At 41.2% G+C, this 20,054-nt stretch overlaps 10 protein-coding genes across 10 annotated transcripts; 5 read left to right on the top strand and 5 right to left on the bottom strand.

Moving 5' to 3' along the window:
• Nucleotides 1–38: 38 nt before the first annotated feature.
• PAS_chr3_0511 (Choline/ethanolamine transporter) lies at nucleotides 39–1,664 on the bottom strand (the record flags this gene model as incomplete). Its single annotated transcript, XM_002492694.1, has 1 exon — nucleotides 39–1,664. The coding sequence occupies one exon, from the start codon at nucleotides 1,662–1,664 to the stop codon at nucleotides 39–41; it is 1,626 nt and encodes a 541-aa protein (XP_002492739.1).
• Nucleotides 1,665–2,469: 805 nt separating this feature from the next.
• Nucleotides 2,470–4,146, top strand: PAS_chr3_0510 (Hypothetical protein; the record flags this gene model as incomplete). The annotated part of the gene is made up of 1 exon (XM_002492693.1): nucleotides 2,470–4,146. One exon carries the CDS (start codon nucleotides 2,470–2,472, stop codon nucleotides 4,144–4,146), a length of 1,677 nt encoding a protein of 558 aa, XP_002492738.1.
• A 152-nt stretch (nucleotides 4,147–4,298) lies between these two features.
• On the top strand, nucleotides 4,299–4,754 carry PAS_chr3_0509 (Hypothetical protein; the record flags this gene model as incomplete). The annotated part of the gene is made up of 1 exon (XM_002492692.1): nucleotides 4,299–4,754. The coding sequence occupies one exon, from the start codon at nucleotides 4,299–4,301 to the stop codon at nucleotides 4,752–4,754; it is 456 nt and encodes a 151-aa protein (XP_002492737.1).
• A 52-nt stretch (nucleotides 4,755–4,806) lies between these two features.
• PAS_chr3_0508 (uncharacterized protein) lies at nucleotides 4,807–6,363 on the bottom strand (the record flags this gene model as incomplete). Its single annotated transcript, XM_002492691.1, has 1 exon — nucleotides 4,807–6,363. The coding sequence occupies one exon, from the start codon at nucleotides 6,361–6,363 to the stop codon at nucleotides 4,807–4,809; it is 1,557 nt and encodes a 518-aa protein (XP_002492736.1).
• A 252-nt stretch (nucleotides 6,364–6,615) lies between these two features.
• Nucleotides 6,616–7,344, bottom strand: PAS_chr3_1196 (uncharacterized protein; the record flags this gene model as incomplete). The annotated part of the gene is made up of 1 exon (XM_002492690.1): nucleotides 6,616–7,344. One exon carries the CDS (start codon nucleotides 7,342–7,344, stop codon nucleotides 6,616–6,618), a length of 729 nt encoding a protein of 242 aa, XP_002492735.1.
• Nucleotides 7,345–7,523: 179 nt separating this feature from the next.
• Nucleotides 7,524–9,110, bottom strand: PAS_chr3_0507 (C-22 sterol desaturase; the record flags this gene model as incomplete). Its single annotated transcript, XM_002492689.1, has 1 exon — nucleotides 7,524–9,110. The coding sequence occupies one exon, from the start codon at nucleotides 9,108–9,110 to the stop codon at nucleotides 7,524–7,526; it is 1,587 nt and encodes a 528-aa protein (XP_002492734.1).
• A 602-nt stretch (nucleotides 9,111–9,712) lies between these two features.
• Nucleotides 9,713–14,350, top strand: PAS_chr3_0506 (Pentafunctional arom protein; the record flags this gene model as incomplete). Its single annotated transcript, XM_002492688.1, has 1 exon — nucleotides 9,713–14,350. The coding sequence occupies one exon, from the start codon at nucleotides 9,713–9,715 to the stop codon at nucleotides 14,348–14,350; it is 4,638 nt and encodes a 1,545-aa protein (XP_002492733.1).
• Nucleotides 14,351–14,861: 511 nt separating this feature from the next.
• PAS_chr3_0505 (uncharacterized protein) lies at nucleotides 14,862–15,935 on the top strand (the record flags this gene model as incomplete). Its single annotated transcript, XM_002492687.1, has 1 exon — nucleotides 14,862–15,935. One exon carries the CDS (start codon nucleotides 14,862–14,864, stop codon nucleotides 15,933–15,935), a length of 1,074 nt encoding a protein of 357 aa, XP_002492732.1.
• A 224-nt stretch (nucleotides 15,936–16,159) lies between these two features.
• Nucleotides 16,160–17,977, bottom strand: PAS_chr3_0504 (Hypothetical protein; the record flags this gene model as incomplete). The annotated part of the gene is made up of 1 exon (XM_002492686.1): nucleotides 16,160–17,977. The coding sequence occupies one exon, from the start codon at nucleotides 17,975–17,977 to the stop codon at nucleotides 16,160–16,162; it is 1,818 nt and encodes a 605-aa protein (XP_002492731.1).
• A 610-nt stretch (nucleotides 17,978–18,587) lies between these two features.
• PAS_chr3_1195 (uncharacterized protein) lies at nucleotides 18,588–19,925 on the top strand (the record flags this gene model as incomplete). Its single annotated transcript, XM_002492685.1, has 1 exon — nucleotides 18,588–19,925. The coding sequence occupies one exon, from the start codon at nucleotides 18,588–18,590 to the stop codon at nucleotides 19,923–19,925; it is 1,338 nt and encodes a 445-aa protein (XP_002492730.1).
• Between the last annotated feature and the right edge of the window lie 129 nt (nucleotides 19,926–20,054).

The raw sequence follows: 20,054 nt of genomic DNA, 5'->3' as shown, positions 1-20,054 counted from the left end.
TTAGTTAAATCTGCATTTTCTATTTATATACATTATTTCTAGAGTTCTTTGGTTACTTCAACTGGAATGGTGGCGTCCTTTTCTCTGTGTGACTCGGTTTTGGCAAAGATTTTTTTAAGAACAGCGTCTTCGTCGTCTTCGTTTCTCATAATAAATATCTTCTTTCCATAGCTAAACCAGTAGACCAGAGAAACAACCAACCAACCAACAATAGCTGCAGCCGCGTAGTTCATGTTGGACTTAGTAACTGGCTTCACAAATGGGAATGAGTAGAATACCAGAGCAAATAATGCCCATGCAACGGTCATACTGGAGGTGAAATAACCAAACTTTCCAATCCAGAATGGACCATGAGTGATACTGTCTCTTCCATTGTATATAAGACAAGAGACAGGAATTGCATAAGACAACAGGAGGAAAGTGATGCATCCGGTTACCAAAGAGTTATAAGCCAAGTCTGAAGCCAAGTAAAGGCAACTGACCAAGGAACATAAACAGACGGAAAACAAATGTGCGTTGAATGGAATACCCATTCTCTTGTCGACCTTTGAAAGGAATGGAGAAAATGGAAGACCATTGTCTCTGGCAAAAGACCAACAGAGTCGCATTTGCCAGGTGTGACCAGAAATTAAACATCCACAGGCAGTCAAAAACAACAAGAAACCCAGGAAAATGGCACCTCCTTGATTTTGAAGAGCTTGGTAGTAAATGGAAATAATGGGGGCACCGGTAGCAGTGTTCAGCAATGCATCCAGATCTCTGATAGAGAAGAACATCGAAATACAGTACACAAAGGAAGTAAAAAATCCAATGGCAACAGTTCCCATGATGGCAATTGGAATAACCCTTTCAGGTTGGGCGACTTCTTCAGCCATATGGGTAGCACAATCCAGACACGAGAAGGACCAATTTGGGTTAATTAAACCAATGATGAAGGCGATTCCAGCGGATTCCCAACCAGTTTGGTTGTCAAAATCGGAAAACACGAATTTGGCGTTTTGGAAATGTCCACTGGAGCAAGCAAGTACGGTGATGGTGATGACGATAAAAGATCCCAAAGAAATGTACAGCGATGACTTTGCAATCGATGGGAGAAACTTGGCATAACAGTTGAAAAAGAAAATGAAAAAATTCAAGATCTGGAAAGCTACGAAAACGTGCCAGCGGTGGAATTCATAGTCAGCATGGGTCAGTTCGTAAAATGCAACTGCAATCTGAACAGTAGCCACAGTAGTTGAAGTTGATGAGAAGATGGAACCAGCATATGAGAATGAACCGCACAGGAAAGCCAATACTGGGTATTTAGGAGCTAATACCTTAGCCCAAACGTATTGACCTCCTGAAGAAGGATAAGCAGAAGCCAGTTCAGATAAGGTGATACCAATACAGGTGGATACTGCTGCAATAATCATGATACCATAAACAATCATCATTGGACCACCGGAAGAGATACCAGTGACCAAAGAAGCGGAGATACCAAACCAGGAGTTGGTCAAACCGAAGCCAACACCTAAGACAGACCAAACAGAAAAGTTTCTATTCAACTCAGGTTCGTAACCCAATTGAGCCAGAATTAAGTCATCCTTATCAAGAGTTGAATCTTTGGTGAATCTTCTTGTTAGGGAAACATCGTTTACATCGGATTTTTCCACGCTACTTGACATTTTTGTAGAAAGAACGAGTGTTACCTAAAAAAAAACCTCAAGGTATGATAGTTTTAGAGGAGGTGTCCAAACCAGGATACGAGATAGTATTTATAGTGTGCAACGGTTCGGCGAGAACGAGATTCGGACAAGAAAAAAAAGAAAAACGCTGAATCAAGGCATTACCAAGATAGGCGGCCTTTTCCGATAAAAATCTGAAATTTGGAAGGGGAAACGGGAAAACCAAAGACCCTTACAGGTGCAACATGATTGTACAAGTATCCACTGCCAATTTCCTGATAACTATAGGGGACCTAATTGGTGATGTCGCAATATATTGGTTATGTCCCGAATGGGAAAGCCAATCTTGTGTGACTGTGTTTTCTGTGCAGAAAATTGAAGCTTTTTCCAAATGACCAAGACATTAGATAGGTACTCCGAAGTAGGGTCAGTTCCAGTAAACTGCTTTTGTTTGAACGAAAAGGCAGATATTGGGGAGATGGTGTGAGGTCGTAAAGCTTATCTAGAAGATAATCCAGGTGGACCAGACTTGTTGTAAGGTTGAAATTATGTTGTAAAGATTACTTCCTAAAATGGTGATAATGGTGCTTTTACCATAGCGCCCTGCTGCCACTTTGGGAATAGTTTGCAGGTTGGTTTTTCTGCTTCGCATTTCGCATCTCCAACAGAGCTCCCTCCAGCGTTTTCCCAAAGGGCTCCTCCCAAAGATTCCTTCCAGCGTTCCCCTACCCTCGCTTCATTTCAACGCGTATTCACCCTAGCTCTGTCTGTTTACAAACACGGTTGTTCCCTCAAACAGTTCATCATGTTTGATTCCCTTCCGTTGGATCAGTATAGGGCCAACTATCAGGCAATTAAGGAGCACAAACCCATTCCCTATGGTGATGCTAAGGGTTTAATTCTCATGTCAGACGATATCGATTTGGATCTGGTATTGAGAAAACATATCCCAACCAAGATTCTTGAGGAGTACTTTCATAAACCTAGGGAAGGAGATGCTAGTACTGACGGAAAAACACGGTATGCTAGTGACACCGAAGAGCTGTTAAGATTTTCCAATGTGTTTAAAGACGACAGCATTGAAATTGGGAGATCTAGGTCAATGTATGGATCGCCAAAATACTCATCATTCGAAAAGGAAAACATACTAAGACCTTCTACCAAGGCTAATCAAAAAGGGACAAAATATGACATTGATATTGCCGGTGACCTGCTAGCCAGTTCTCACAAGTTTATATCCAACCTTCCCACCACTAATAAGTATGAAAAGCTACTATCTTCATCAATAGAGAAGACCATACGAGAGTTCAAGAGATTGAAAGAGGAGAATGAACAACTGAGGAGTAAGTCCAGCTCTCCCAGGAACACTGGGGCTCGTCAATCAGAAGAACTGGTGTACTTGAAGGACGTAAACAAGACATTAATGGAAAGACTTCAGAAGGAAAAGGACAGTAAAGAACAGTTAACAAAAATGGAAACTGAATTAAAAGTGAAAGATGATTCTCTTAGAGATTTAGAGTCACAATTAGTAGAAAGGAATCAACTGATTGATAGCCTGCGAGTTCAGCTAGCTGACAGGGAAAAGCTACTTGAAAAGTCGAAGAGCGAACTGGCCGAAAAGGATCATATCATTGAAACTAGAAACGTTCAGTTAACTGAAAAAGACCAATTGGTTGAAAAAATAAAATCTGAGTTGGACACCAGGAAAATAATTAACGAGAAAGAAAACACTTCTAAGACGAGGAACTCTTTCGGCACTCACGACTCAGAAGTACATGAAAAACAATCAACACCTACCCAAGGTGATTCTTCTGTCAAGCAATCAGAAGCCGAGGCGGCAGTCTCCAGCATTGCCCGTGAATTACACCAAATTAAGGAAAGTATAACTTACTTGGGTAAAGATCCTAAAAAGACAAAGCTGTTTGAAGAGATCAATGAGATCAGAGATCAGATCAAATATCTTGATCTCAAAAGATTTGAAAAAGAGGAAGAAATTGCCAATTTAAATGAGAAGGAACTATACATACAGCAGTTATCAGGTCGTTCAGGCTACTATTTTCAAGGTCCAAATTTGGCCAAAGAGCAATGGGATTCTATGCGTAATCAACCAACTGCTTCCCCCAAACATGACGCAAACATGCAAGACTCTCCGACCTTTCGTCGTGCGCAGAGAGTGAAACAACCGTGTCCCACCTGTTTTCAGTCCAATATTTCTCCTACCCAGTCTACTCGGGACTCAAGAGCAAATCAGTATGCACATAATAACGATATCTACGTGAATGACTTGGAGAATATTGATCCGAACGATTTTCTGTCCAAACTGACAGGTCCGGAAGAAAATAGGAAAAAAGAAGAAGCTTTGAATTACCTTGACTCTACTCGATGTGCAAGAAAACATGCACAAGGACATACACAAGGATCTAACCATCTAGGGGACATGGAGGAGATACATGAAGAGATTGCAAACTCTGAATACTACTAGTCTTAGTCAAATAGTTCTCCGTCTTTGAAGTAACTTAATAATAAAAATACCCTTACGTAAGTACTGATTTGAATATTTCGCGATTTTTCTCCCACTCGCATTCAGTGGCTAAGGTTGACTGAGAACACTCACACTCAATCAAACTACACAAGATGCCTCCTGTGAAATCTCTGGACATCTTTTTCAACCGCACAGAGAAGCTCTTAGAAGCCAACCCCACAACGACAAAAGTTTCCATCAAATTGGGCGTAAATTTCAATGATCACGAGAATCCTCAAAGCAAGCACAACGTCATAACGGTGAGAGTATCTGATCCAGTGAGCGGGTCCAATTTCAAATTCAAAGTGACCAATAAAACTGATATGCTGAAAATATTCAGTTTCTTAGGTCCTCATGGCATTGAGTTACCAATTTCTGGCCAGCAAAGCCAGATAAAGAGTAATGATCAGACTCAGAGTGACAATACTGAAGTGCCTACCACATTTCATAGGGGAGCCACCAGTATTTTGGCTAATAAGGCATTTGAGAAGAAACCACTGATTATTAAGGATTCAAGTACCGCAAAGAAAGGTGGTAAAGGTGGTAAGAAGAAGGGTAAGAAATTTTAATGCACATTTAATATGAAAAATTATAAATAGATAAATGAATGTCGATAGTTAACTACCTTCTCCTGGATTTGTTCTTTCTTCTTCTCTTGCCTTTTTTACGCGATGCCTTGTTTGTTGTTGATATTGTCAGATCGGATTGATCATTCGCCAATATAGTGGTATTTGGGGCATTGTGTTCCGTACTATCTTGATCCGAGGAATTAGATATGTAACTAGGTGGCCTGGAGCTGATTTCATCATCTGTGTGAGTGAGGTAGTCATCAGAAAGAATAGAACGGACTTGACGTGGAGACATTAATGGTAAACTGCTCGGTTTTGATATTGCAACTCTTCCTTGCAAGTATGCTTTGGGTCCAAAAAACGTGGTTTCATTTTCAGGGTATTCAGGGGGCAAAGCCTCCCCCGTTTGAAGTATCGTATCTTCAACATCTTCCTTGGTTGAAAGATAAAGAGGCGGAGCCCCAAGACTGCCCTCATTGTCACCTTCGCAAAATCCAAGCTTCTTGACATTAGCCTCGATAAACACGAACCCTAGTTGTCCCAAATTAACAGAGACCTGAGACCTACCACCTGTGGATCCTATACAGGGGTATAAATCTAGTTTGATATCATGCAAGACCTCCATTATCTTTTTCCCATTATGCGTAACGTAAACGGACCCTGGGTAATATTTATAGCCAATTCCTATAACATCACCCTGAATCAGTTGTGGCAACAATACAGGTGTATCTGAATCATTAATAAACGGTCTATTCAGTCTCATATGCCCTGACGATTCTATTCCAATAGAATAGGGATTATAACCCGGAAGTCGAAAGTCTGGATAAGGCTTGCAGCATAAACCAACCGAAATTAGGGTATTAGCGGGGTTGAATTCATAAAGCTTGGCCTCAAAGTAGACGGTGTCTTTTCGTCTATTTTTTGTCGGTAATGGAAAGTTTAGAGTAGTAGAGTGCGGTTTGTCGGTGGTGAAAATAATGTCTGTTCTATCTTCGATGTAGAATGGAACTGGGATATTCCTTGAAGTACTAGTGCCTTCATCGGTAACAGCGCCATAATCCGGGAATGATTTGGCTACTAGTGAGCTCTTTTGACTTTGCTCTATAATTTCCTCTTCATCAAAGGAAGCCGAATCTTCATTAATAGATCTTTTGTATTTCTCCGGATGGTTAATTTGATCTAAGACCAGGTCTGTGTGGTTTGTGTAAGATTCAAAGTAGAAAATATTGATTCCTCTATCCCTTAAACTCAGTTGGGCATCGATTCCAAACCCTGTGCCCTGAGGAACTACATTGGGTTTATTGAAGTGGAAAAAATGTTTACCCAAGAGATATTGATCTTTCTCCTCGTCTGTTAAAAGCGGAAAATACGTTTTCTCCCATAACTTGATCTTATCATCATCAACTTGAAAATTTTGAGGTAAACGGATGCTGAAGTTGTCTCCCAAGTCATAACCAAATGTTGAAGAACCGCAGAAGAAAGTGTAGTAAACGGCTATGATAATCAGAAGCAACAACAGTAAGCTCAGGATCGCACTGAGGCCGATAACGAAGGGAATGTTCAAATCTAGTTCGGGATTCCCCACGTTAACATCATCAAAGGAATACATGATAACGAGATGTGTTTACCTTGAGATGAAGGGCAAAAATCTCTAACGGGAAAGAAAAGTGTGGATTTGGTTGGGGTTTGAAGTGTGATCATAAGTATGAACTTTTTCTTAGATATTCTGTTTCGCGACGTGCAGATCAAATGTGGAGACCCATTGTACTGTGGGCTTCCGGACCTACACGATATTGGGTTGACAAGTGTTCTTCCGTATGCTACTTATTAAGTATAATTCTATGCTGAAGGAAAGTCCTTTTCATTTACCTGAATACAATACAGCCAAAGCTTCTCGGGCGTACTTGTCGAGGTAAAATGCCTCAAAGGAATCTCGTAATTCAGACTCTGAAGAGTCACTGCCACTTGCCTGTTTTAGAGGATCTAACATTGGCGGAAGTTGTTCAGCAGCGCTCTCTTGATATGAAAGCAGTTCTCCAATTAGGTGGTTCACCTCCTGTGTTTTCTCGTAGAGCTTCCCGTTCTGTTCTCGCAATTTATCAACTGATGACTGGCGACTTTGTATTATGTAATCTCTGAGTCTGTCCACTATCATTAGGATATTATCTTCGTAGTCATCTAATAGCTGGACCATTCGGGAGTTGTGTATCTGTGTTTGTGTTATTTTCTCTCTTAGTCTGAGGTTCTCTTGCCTGAGAGCCGCTAGCTCGGATTCCTCGTCCCCTGCAGTATTCTTCGGTTTTTCGTCTATATGCAAAGAATCCAGAGATGTTTTCAAAGCTTGTGGTATCGTTTCTGGTTGCCGCTTAGACTTTGCTAAATCTATGGTCGGCTCAGAGGATTCAGCTTGCTGTGTTGCTACTTTTTGGAAGTTGGAGAGGGCTTCCAATTTCCGAAATAACGACCGTTTCAATTGTCGGTTGGTGTCCAACTTCGCCAAAAGAACATCCACCAAGGAATACAACTGAGAGTAGTTGTCCTTCCGGATATTCAGCTCGGGAATTGGCATCATTTTACCACTTTTCTCCATGGTAAATAAAAATGAGAGCAAGATAACAACAAGCCTGGGCCCGTTCTACTAAGAACTCTAATCTACAGTGCGCGAACAGATCAGATCATATACCCCACCTCCTTCTTACTTACCAAGATCATCTACAACAAAATCAAATCAACTCAACAATATAATAAACTAAATAAATATCCGATACTCTAAGCAGAAATATCATTCAGAATCTCCTGCTCGTCTCTATGTTTGAACTGAAGAATCAGATCGTCTTTTGGGAAAATGGTGGCAAAAACTTTGATCTCTTCACTCAATGGAGTGACAGTATGATCAATGTCGTACAACATGGCAGCTTTGCCGATCAAAGCGGTGAAAGCCATCATAACATAGTTCTGCCCTAGGCACACATGTGGTCCATTACCAAATACGAGCCAGTTCTTTTTGGCTTGGTTGGCTGGTGACCCTTCGACCCATCTCTCAGGAATAAAATCATCTGGATTTTCATACACTTCTGGGTCATGCAAGGCTGGATACAAAGTTGGAATAACCATAGCTCCTTTTGGAACTGTATAGTTGTCACTGACTGGGTACGATTTCTTAACGACATACGGAACCATCAAGACTGGAGGCCTGTATCTCAGTGTTTCCTTGACCACCATGAAAGTGTACTTCATAGAGTCAATCAGCTCTCCAGTCAGCGGCTTATTGATGTCTCCATCACGCAAACGGATCTGTTCTTCTCTGATTTTAGCCATGACATCAGGTCTATCAGCGATAAGCTGGAACATCCAGCAACAGGCAGAAGAAGAGGCATCCTGGGACGCAAACAAAAATGTGAAGATAGCTTCAGAAATTTCTCTATTGGAAAATTCTCTAATTAAAAGCTTAGCATCAGGATCTTTGGATTTGCTTTCTCTAGCTTGCTTCATGGAGTCAATCCATGCATCCATGACGCATGTGGGCTTTCCATTCTCCTCGTTGATATGTTTTTTAGCCATAGCAGCACACGACTCGAAGATCTTCATGGTGTCATCGGCGGTGACTTTCCCATACCAAGTCTTAGTGAAGGGAATAATGATAGGAAAGTTGACCAACTCTAATGCGGCTGTTACTTTGTAATAATTGTCTGCAATCAACTTAATTTGCTCATCAGTAATATAATCACCACAGAAAGTCTTCAGGGACAGAGCACACATAATTTCTCTAAATTCGTGGAAAAAAATCATAGGCTTCTCTTTGGACATCTCTGCAAAACGGTTGAGGTAGTCATCCATGATCTTCTCTTGGGCAGGAATATAGACTTCCAGGGCCTTTTTAGTGAAAAGACCGTTTAAACCTTTTCTATAGTCAACATGTTCCTTACCGTCTAAAAATACCCAGTTCGAAGGTCTTAATATTTTAACAGCAACGTCAACAACACAAGGTTTTACATAAGCTGGACTTTGAAGAATCTTCCTGGCTAGATCCCGAGTTGAGGCGATAACGACGAACTTGTGGAAAATAGACACACAGGATAGCGGGCCGGAATCCCATTTGGCCTTGTACTCTTCAAATTTTGGGTCCAAAGACTCCAAAAAAGGACCAATGACTGGCCAAATCTTGAATTTTGGTCCGGCTATGTTCCCCTTACGGATTTGATACATTATTTGATCGTAAGACAGAACTCCAACAATGATAGCCAGGGCAGCCTGCCACCAAGTGAAGTCATTGATTACTGACTGAGCATAATGCGATATAGTTCCAGCTATTGTTGAGGAGTTGCTCCCACTATAACTTGAAATGACTTGCGACATATTTAGCAAAGAGATTAAGTTGGAGGAGGGATGTTTTTCTTTTCTGCAAAGAGTTTAAGTGAATACCCGTAAACGAGCCAAACGAAGAAACCACCTGATTAAGTAAGTGCTGCTCGCGAAATGCAGATCGTGGAGCTGAGGTTAAGAGGTCAAGAGGTCAAGAGGCCATAGTTGAACACCTGACTCTGTAAGGGCGGTCAAGGAGAAAGAGTCTGATAAGTGGTATGACTTCCCTTTGTTTGTTTCTGTAAGATGGTCTATATTTAGCTTGAGGGCTATAGTCCTTCTAAAAACACATTTCAAGTGTAAGTCACGACTCTTATTCGCAAAATTGTAATGAGTGTCACATTTGACCCATAGATAGAAAATTTATTAAAGGTTTGCATGTGCGATTGTGAACTTGTGCACTATCATTAGGCTCAATTCCGTTTACCGGCCTTATGTTTGTTCATTGTATTAGTTCCTTCTCTCTGACCTCATCGCAAACTGATTTTTCACACCCCAACACCATCTTCTCTCTTCAACCATGTAAATGACTCAAGTCTCATCCATCTAGCTTTCTCCAAGTAAAACTAATAGGCCAATAATACACTTCTATCCAGATGTCCGGGCTTATCGAAAAGGTCAGCATCCTTCGAAATGACTCCATTCATGTTGGCTACAATATGTCGTCGCATATTGTGGACGAAATTTTAACGAAAAAGGCTTCTTCCACTTATGTCTTAATCACAGATTCCAACATTGTCAAGATGGGGCATTTACAGACTTTCGTTGATGAGTTTAACAGGCTCATCCCCTCCAAGAGGCCTGGCTCCAGAATTCTTACTTATGTCGTCCCCCCTGGAGAAGCCAATAAGAACAGAGCTACGAAGGCTGCTATTGAAGATTATCTTCTTGAGAAGGGCTGTACCAGAGATACCTTTATTCTTGCCATTGGAGGTGGTGTGATTGGTGATATGATTGGATATGTTGCAGCTACATTCATGCGTGGGGTCAGATTTGTACAGATTCCTACTTCCCTCTTAGCTATGGTTGACTCCTCCATTGGAGGTAAGACTGCAATAGACACACCTCTAGGTAAGAACTTCATTGGTGCTTTTTGGCAACCTGACTATGTTTTTGTTGATGTGGCATTTTTAGAAACGTTGCCTGAGAGAGAATTTATCAACGGTATGGCTGAGGTTGTCAAGACTGCCGCTATCTGGAACGAGCAAGAGTTCTCCAGATTGGAAACCTACTCAAAAAGGTTTTTGAAGGTTATAAGGGATAGAAGAGTCGATGACTCTGTTGATTTAACTTCTTTGAAAGAGCACATCATCAAATTGGTACTAGAGTCCATCAAAGTCAAGGCTGAAGTAGTCACCCTAGATGAACGAGAAGGAGGACTAAGAAATCTCTTGAATTTTGGTCACTCCATCGGTCATGCTATCGAAGCCATACTCACACCTCAGGCCCTTCATGGAGAGTGCGTTTCAATAGGTGCAGTTTTGGAAGCCGAACTTTCTAGATACTTGGGAATTCTGTCACCAGTCGCAGTTTCAAGGTTATACAAGTGTTTCGCCGCTTACGGTTTGCCCGTGAGTATTGCTGATAAGTTAGTGCAGAAAAGAACAAACGGTAAGAAATGTCCTGTTGATGTTTTACTTCAAAAAATGGCCATTGACAAAAAGAATGATGGGTCGAAGAAAAAGGTTGTCCTCTTATCTAAAATCGGAAAATGTTATGAACCTAAAGCATCTTATGTCAACGATGAGGATCTAAGATTTGTGTTGACTGATGAGGTTCTTGTAAAAGATTTTAACTCTGCTCCATCTACCGCAGTAGTTGTGCCCCCAGGTTCTAAATCGATTTCCAATAGAGCCTTAATTCTTGCTGCTTTGGGTAAAGGTGAATGCAAGATAAAGAACCTACTTCATTCTGATGACACCGAACACATGTTAAATGCAGTTGCCGCACTCAAGGGAGCTGACATTTCCTTTGATGACAACGGAGAAACTGTTGTTGTCACTGGTAATGGCGGAAACTTCACAGCAACTGACGCTGAAATTTACTTGGGAAATGCTGGAACTGCTTCCAGATTTTTGACCTCCGTTGCATCCATAGTTAAACCTGACTCGAACACCACCCATGTAATCCTCACAGGCAATGCCAGAATGCAAGAGAGACCAATTGGACCATTAGTCGATGCCCTTAGAACTAACGGCTCTGACATTGAATATCTAAACAGAGAAGGTTCGCTACCATTAAAAATCAAATCTGGAAATGGACTTAAAGGAGGCCGTATTGAACTCGCCGCTACAATATCTTCACAGTACGTTTCTTCCGTGCTAATGTGCGCACCATATGCTTCAGAACCTGTCACGCTGTCTCTCGTAGGTGGAAAACCTATATCTCTGCTTTACGTCGATATGACCATTGCGATGATGAAAAGTTTTGGTATTGAAGTTACGAAGTCCACCACTGAGCCTTACACTTACCACGTCCCTCAAGGCCATTATGTCAACCCAGCAGAATATGTTATTGAGTCCGATGCCTCCTCTGCCACTTATCCGTTAGCTTTTGCTGCCATGAACGGCACTCAAGTGACGATTCCAAATATTGGATCTTCTTCCTTGCAGGGTGATGCAAGATTTGCAGTTGATGTCTTGAAACCTATGGGATGTAAAGTTGAACAAACTGCTACTTCCACGACCGTCCAGGGCCCAACCAAAGGCACATTGAAACCATTGCCATTAGTTGACATGGAGCCAATGACAGATGCTTTTTTGACCGCATCCGTTGTAGCTGCTATTGCTAATGATACGAACCAATCAACCTCAATTGTCGGGATAAGCAATCAACGCGTTAAGGAATGCAACAGAATTGAAGCAATGATCACACAGCTTGCTAAATTTGGTGTAAGAGCTAAAGAGTTAGAAGATGGTATCGAAGTTTTTGGAATAGACTATCATCACTTGAAGACTCCATCAGACGGAGTTTACACCTACGATGACCATAGAGTTGCCATGAGTCTTTCATTACTTGCAGGTTTGGCTGAATCTCCAGTGCTTATTCAGGAACGTCATTGTACTGGTAAGACATGGCCCGGATGGTGGGATATCTTGCATACCACATTCAACGTTGAGCTTGATGGACATGAAGCTGTTGTAGAAACTACTACAGCCAAGGCTAATGAAGACAAATCCATTATCGTTATTGGCATGAGAGCAGCAGGTAAGAGTACACTTTCCCATGTTATTGCTCAAACTTTGAAGGGTTTCAAGGTTGTAGATTTGGATGATGTGTTTGTTGAGAAGTATGGTGATATCAGAGAATTTATCAAAGAAAACAGTTGGGAGTTGTTTAGGGAAAAGGAGGCTATGATTGCGAAGGAGGCTTTTAAAAACTACTCAAAGAATACTGTGATTTCCACTGGAGGTGGAATTGTTGAGACTGAAGCATCCCGCAAATTATTGAAGCAACAAATGAAGGATGGTCATATTGTTCTTCATTTGCATCGTGACATCGAAGAAACTGTCGTCTTCTTATCTCAAGACAAGACTCGTCCAGCATATGTGGATGAGATTAATCAGGTTTGGGAAAGAAGGAAAAATTTATACAAAGAATGTTCTAACTACTTCTTTTTCTCTCCTCATTGCCAAACTGAAAGAGAGTTTTTCACTTTGAAGAAAACTTTCAGTAAATTCATTAACAGAATCACAGGTGGGGCCGTTCCAAGTATTCCCAACGGCCGCTCAGCTTTTGTGTGTCTAACGTATGAAGACCTGGCACCCGTTAGCTCAAAGCTGACTAGGGTCACCAATGGTTGTGATGCGGTAGAACTTAGAGTTGATTTGCTAAAACAACATGACTCTCATTTCATCAGCAATCAGATTGGTATTTTAAGAAACCAGACAAGTGTTCCTATCCTGTTCACCATCAGGACAAAGAGCCAAGGAGGAAGATTCCCAGATGATAGTTACGAAGACATTGAAAGACTTCTCAATTTGGCCATCAAACTGGGTGTTGAGTACGTTGATTTAGAGTTGTCTTTACCAGAGTCATTACTTGACAGTGTAGCATCTAAAAGACAATTTACTAAGATCATTGGATCGCATCATGACTTCTCAGGCACTGTAAAGTGGAATAATGTGGAATGGGAAAACAAGTATCTCTTAGCTCTGAAGTTGAATGTTGATATTATTAAATTTGTTGGAACTGCGACGAGCTTGAACGACAATTGGGAATTGGAACATTTTAGAAGTCTTCATACTGATAAGCCCTTCATTGGAATCAATATGGGACCTCTAGGAAAAGTTTCCAGAGTCTTCAACACAATTTTGACTCCAGTAACTCACAAAGATCTTCCCTCAAGTGCAGCCCCAGGTCAACTAACCTTGAAAGAGATTAACGAGTATTTTGGACAGTTTGGAGGAAGCAGCCGTAAAAAGTTTTACATTGTTGGAAAACCTATCAGCCACTCCAAGTCTCCTGAACTGCATAAGACCTTCTACGATGAATTTGGTTTGAGTCACACATTTGACAAATTTGAAACAGATGACGCAGCTAAGGTTTTCAATGATCTTGTGAAAGGTAACGATGAACTGGGCGGCTGCGCAGTAACCATTCCCCTCAAAATCGACATGCTGAAGTATGTGAATGAGCTTACTGATTCAGCAAAGTCCATTGGTGCATTGAATACTATAATCCCAATTGGGGATGGTAGATTTATTGGAGATAACACCGACTGGATTGGAATCAGAGACTCCCTTCATCAGGCTGGATGCGAGATAGCTCCCGAATCTAGTGTCGGCTTGGTAGTAGGAGGTGGCGGAACCTCAAGAGCAGCAGTTTATGCTCTCCATCAAATGGGATGCTCTAAGATCTACATGTTGAATAGAACTCCATCTAAGCTTAGTGAGATCAAGAATCATTTCCCATCAAATTATAACATACATATTGTTGACTCTCTGGATGCAATTGATGAGGACGACAAGCTGGATGCTGCTGTATCAACAGTTCCAGGAGATAAACCTCTGGACGACCAGTTGATCTCTTTGCTTAAGAAGTTGTTAGAGAAGAAACGTGGTCATGCTGTGCTCCTAGAAGCAGCTTACAAACCTAGAGAGACGCCAATTATGGCATTGGCATTTTCCAGAGGCTGGAAAGTTGTTCCTGGGAGTAAGATGCTAGTTAACCAAGGAATTGAGCAATTTTACAAGTGGACTGGCTATCAATTCTCCTCCCACATTGATCTGTAGGTTTATATAAATAGCTTTAGGGGTTTGAGTGTTTCTAATCTAGGCGTACCAAACAAACCTGCAGGACTTTTCTTTTTCCCCTTTCAGTTTATACTTTCTGCATGACATTGCGGCTCATATATCTAGATCAGGTTCGAGAATAGGGACGATAAAGATTAGAAATAACGGCTAAGATGAGCAGGCATTGCGGAGAACACAGCACTCAATGGCCGGCCTACCATCAACACAGAACAGACACTGAAAATCTACGTCTCAATTGATGGCAAATGGGGCGTTGCCAAATATTTGTTCTGCCGACTATCAAAGAGGCAACTCTGAGGACTGTACGGAAAAAAAGAAAACAAAGACAAAAAAAAAAAAAAAAAAAAAAAGAAATGATACAGAAAAAGAAATTCAGCAGACGATTTCTTAGTAGATATAACATGTCGGGGTAAACAGAAAGTATTTTTCCTTCTAAACTTATTTCTAACACTGCTACTTGCTATTGCTAATAAGCGCAATTGAACTAATAATGGACAGTATTTTGACCAATCGGTGTTTAACGCCGGTAAGCAATCACGAGACCTTCAATTTGGTTGGTGGTTCTAAATCATTGACCTCTGCAGAGACCAGGAAAAACTCTGACGAAAGGTCTTCTATATCAATTCCTTCACCACCCTTGTCTCCTTACCAGAGGTCGTTAGACGTCGAAAGAGACCACAAGATCTTTGACGTTGTGGGAAGAAGCAATGATCAAATTGTTGGTGATTTTGAAGAACCAGCAACAAAGACTCAAACGGAACAATTAGAGGAAGGCAAACCTGACGATGCTCCAAAAATTTCTTCTTCAGTGCTGTTGTCTAACCAGACATTTCCTATCAAGGATTTGACGAATGCAAAGCTTACCGTCAATGCCTGGGCCTCCATTAACAGTGGAGATTCTTCTTTCAAGGAAAATCAATTAGTTTTTCTTGACAGCTATTATAACATCATCGATACCAGAAAAAAGAGAGCTCCCAGGAGGAAATATCCAACTGCTCAACCAAGAAGAAGAGTCTTCTTCTCAGCATCAGAAAGTGAGACTCCAAACGAGAGAGTCAGAACCAGAAGAGTCATTAGAGACAACGTTAAGTATTCTGACTATGAATCAGAGGTGGAAATATCAAGGCCTTCCACGCCAAAGAGATCTACGAAGAGAGTCAGTAAACCTTCCACTCCACAACCGCAATTTTACTCTGATTATGAGTCGATTCCTGATTATTCACCACCATTGTCAACTCTTCCCCCGAATAACACCAAAGCTTTAAAAGCAGAGTGGAAGGGACAACCTATGAATCTATCAGATGATCCTTTAGTTGGCAAACTTCATCCAGCTGAGGTCACTCTAGCTTCCGTATTGAGACTCCCTTGCAATGTCTATCTGGATTCCAAGAGGAGACTATTTTCTGAGAAAGTTAGTCGATTCCGCCTTGGTCTTCCATTCAGAAGAACTGACGCTCAAAAAGCTTGCAAGATTGACGTGAATAAAGCAAGTCGTTTATTTGCTGCTTTTGAAAAAGTTGGCTGGTTGGACGACTATCATTTCAGAAAGTTTCTCGATATGTGAAAAACAGAGGAGTTGAAACACAAGGAAGGTAAATTTTGTTTTAAGTGTATGTATTTTAGAGAAGGAAGGGGACAGAGGTCGTAAGGATATGGGTTTAATAATGTATAAGTATGGGTAAAGAATATAATAGAATTAGTGTTTAAAAGATATTCACTGGTATAAATGAAATGATTAAAAGAGTACTCAAAAATTATGCATGAACCATCATCGGTGAGACAATACATTTATCTCTTATTGATTATGACTTGAAATTGGTTCATGCCTTCTTGAATAGTGTTATAAGTTTTTGGGTGACTGTCCATCCTCTTGAAACTTGAAATCACTGGTTGATGACTTATCCCCATTGATTCCTGCTCTGAGAGAGACTTTTTTCGGTCAGAATGATATGGTAAGTCCTCCGGCAAGCTTTCCAATTCGACCTCATCGTGGGTCTTCAAAGATTGAAATTTGGAAACTGTTGCACTTAAAGGAGTGACCGGGGATGACTCTGTAGATGTGGTTCGATGCTTTATGGTGCTCGGATCAAATTTAGGAGACGTAGTTGCAGATCCAGCATCAGACCAATTGGGTAATGATTTATTACCAGCACTGCTATTTCTGCTATGGTTGATCTTTCGTTTCTCTTTGGTACGGTTTGGCTGCTCGATGACGAATGAGAATTGTCTTCTCGATGCTTGGTTTGACAAATTGGGGTTCATACCACTCAATTCCAGTGTGCTGGAGTACTCTGAAAACGAAAGACGTTCTCCAATTGGTTTCATCTTGGACCGTTTACTTTGCGTCAAGGTGCCCTGCGAAGCCGATTTACGCAACGGTTTAATTGAGTTTTTTCGGATCCCCCCTCCAAGCTCTAAAATCGGACTGGTGCTTGATTTCTCCCGTGGCGAAGACTCGGCAGAAGAAACATCCATAGAGTATGGCATTGGGGGCTTATCAAACTTTTGAATGCCATGTTGTTCCAAAACCGATGAATCACTTAAAATTCTCTGCTTGATTTTCATAGACCTATTAGAAACATTGGGCTTCAATGTCATTGGTCCAACGACTCGTTTCTTATTGTAAGCTAGAGGTTGAAGGGATGATTGCTTTTCTCTGGAGGTGGTGATACCTAAACCGTTATTGCTTAACGGCTCATCATGCAGATTGCTGGTATCGAAATCGAAGATAAACGATTGATCGAGTAAAGAACGACTAGATCCCTCTTCGTTCGAAGTCGGAACGTCTACCAATGGTCCATCAGCAAAAATATCCTCAAGATCTTCTGGGAATGGGACCAAGGGGGTAGCATTGTCATTCATATCCATCAAGTTTAAAGTATCTGTGTAACTATGTTGCTGCGAAATACTGCTGGTATAGGGAACAGCAGAATTCGGTGAATGCATGGCGTTAGGAGGAAACTCGGTCACTCCTATCAGATTAGTTTGCGGTGATGGAAATACAGAATATGGATAAGAAGGCTGCACGTTTTGCAGTTGTGAATGAATCTGAACATGTTGGGATTGATCAGCCAGCTGAGTCGGTTGAACATGTTGGTAACCCTGCAACGGTTGCATAGATTGCATATAAGACACCTGTTGCATTGGCTGCACTTGAGAACTTTGCTCGATGTGAGGATGTTCAGTTAATTCTCTAGTTCCTACCGGGTTTTGTATTTGAGACGCTTTGAAATTCTCTGGAGATTCATTAAAAGCAGTCTTTTGACGAGCATTTGGATCTTGTTGTGAAAGTGACTGGTGTGGTTGGTCTGAAGCCAAGCCCGATTGGTTGCCCAATGGAGACTGCTGCATAGAAGATTTTCCGGTGTTGTTTTGAAAAGTGCCAATTGGTGGGCCTTCAATAGTAGCTACAGGGTCATGAGAAACCGACAACAAAGGGTCTTGCGGGACAGTGCCGTATGGGCTCATCCTAACCAGGTTTTGGTCTAGCGGAAGGTCCTGATATAAACCTGCGCCGTGCTGGAAGGAGGATTGATGGCCTAGCACACCATTGCTGTTGCCATGCATTGGTTCCAAATACTCAATATTGCCGTATTGGTTATACATTTGAGGTTAAGTGAAAGTGATCAAAGAAGACCTTATGTGTGTTCTTAGGGTACAGCGAGTGACGAAACAACAGAAGCGAGTGATGGTGGTTCTTTGACAACTTTTTGTATTGTTGACTGGATTTCCTCCTACCGAATCTAAAAATGGAATTCAAGAAGAGACTCGTAGTTAAGCGGAAACGACAAACGATAGTAGGCAGGTATACCAAACTGGATACGTTGGAAAGCTTAAAAGCGGTTTAGTTCACAGGAAGAAGATTAGTGGAAAAATGTGTTCTGATTCAAGAAGCTAATTTATTTATCTGATAGAGGTAATTAAATGGCTGGACATGAGCAGTGAGCTCGGGTCGTGTATGGTCCGAATGGAGTTTGTCACATTTTAAAATGGGGGATGGCGCACGGGGAAGAACAGTGAGGAGGAGAACCGCGAGAGGGTAAGGGAGTGTTTCTTTTCTCGTTTCTTTTTGCGGCTGGATGAGAAGAGCCAGGGAGCACTCTCAAAGGGAGAAAAAAACAGTATCGGGGAGCCTTCGCGAAGACATCCCAATTCCTTGCGATAGGCGGTGCTACTAGAATGATTATCTAACAATACCACTGACCCTAAACGGCTCATGATTAGATCCTCAATAACTCATTCAAAGATAGGCCCGATATCGAAGATGTTTCTAAGGCGATTCTCTACGAACGGATCTGTTTGGAATGCCTACTCGCCTATCTTTAAGGAGGATGAAAACTTGAAAGATCTGAGAACATCTAAATTTGAATACAAGTCGTTGTACCAGCCACTGAAAATTGACTCATTTACCTCAGAGATTGAAAACTCAAGTGAAAAGGTCGATTATTACAGCCATTGTTTACGCGAGGAAATGAAGCATTACGGAAATTCTGAATTCCAGGACGAAGATCGGTTGAACAATACTTCTTCACTGCCTGAGTTGAGGATGATAAAAACGAAAAATCAGGCGTTTGAAACGTATCTGATAGAGAACCCCAACGTGGACCCAAAAAGCACAGTAACGAAAATGAAACAATATGTGAAGTTTGCTGTAATGTTTATGAAGTTCTTCAAATTAGGTGTTATGAATGTGTGGAAAAACTACCGTCTTAATAGAAAAGAATTTTACGGCAGTTATTACATGGTAGACCCAAAAAATGAAAATGCAAAACTAAAAGTCAAAAATTTGAATAGCGTCATTGACGAGCTTCATACTGTCATTAATTGTGAAAGGAATGTAAGAAATGCTAGTGAACAGAGAAGGGTTTTGAACAAAGGTGGCACCCAAGATTTGTTTCCCAAGATTGAACTTTCACGATCTACTTTGCAAAGAGTTCTGCGGACCCGGGCCGACTTTATCAAACTCCCTCTATTTGCAGTATTGTTTCTCCTATTGGAAGAACTCACCATCGGTCTATGCTACATCTTCCCCGAGATAGTTCCCTCAACATGTGAATTACCTCAATTGAACCATAGATTCTTTTACCAACAAAGCAAAAGCCAAAAAGAACTTCTAGAGCTGAGACAGAATGCACCCAAATCTGAATTGTTTAAGAAAACCCCCTACAATATTTCTTGCAAGGAATTGTTTGTCCTCAGCAGCGTTTTGAAGACGAAGAGTTCCTTAATCCCCACCGTGTTGTACCCAGAATCATACCTGCGTCAAGCCCTGTTACGAAAGCTGAAGTCGTTAAACGTTGATAACTATTTAATCGTTAGAGATGGAGGCGTATGGAAAATGACAAATCTGGAAATACTACGATCCTGCATAGACAGAGGACTCGTTGATTTCTCCAAGGAATTGAACCCAAATAATGATCCTCAGTCTGAAGAACAAAAATCTCATTATGAACTCATCGATTTCAGCACTTTGAGATTCCGGCTTCATTCGTTTATATGCGAGATGAACCGTTCCAACAACCATGCTTCCGTTGGACTACTAGGAATGTATTGATTCTCATCACCTGTACATACAATTCAGCAGTGTTCATAGATATTTTTCTTGTAAATAGACTTATTTCACGAACTACCCATTCAAACTACAATAGGGGGACCCAAATAACTGGGAAACAGGATCTCCATT

The sequence above is a fragment of the Komagataella phaffii genome, chromosome 3, assembly GCF_000027005.1.
Source record: "Komagataella phaffii GS115 chromosome 3, complete sequence".
Classification (NCBI taxonomy): Eukaryota; Fungi; Ascomycota; class Pichiomycetes; order Pichiales; family Pichiaceae; genus Komagataella; species Komagataella phaffii.
The sequence above is the reverse complement of the archived record's forward strand: the minus strand, read 5'-3'. Positions and strand labels throughout refer to the sequence as shown.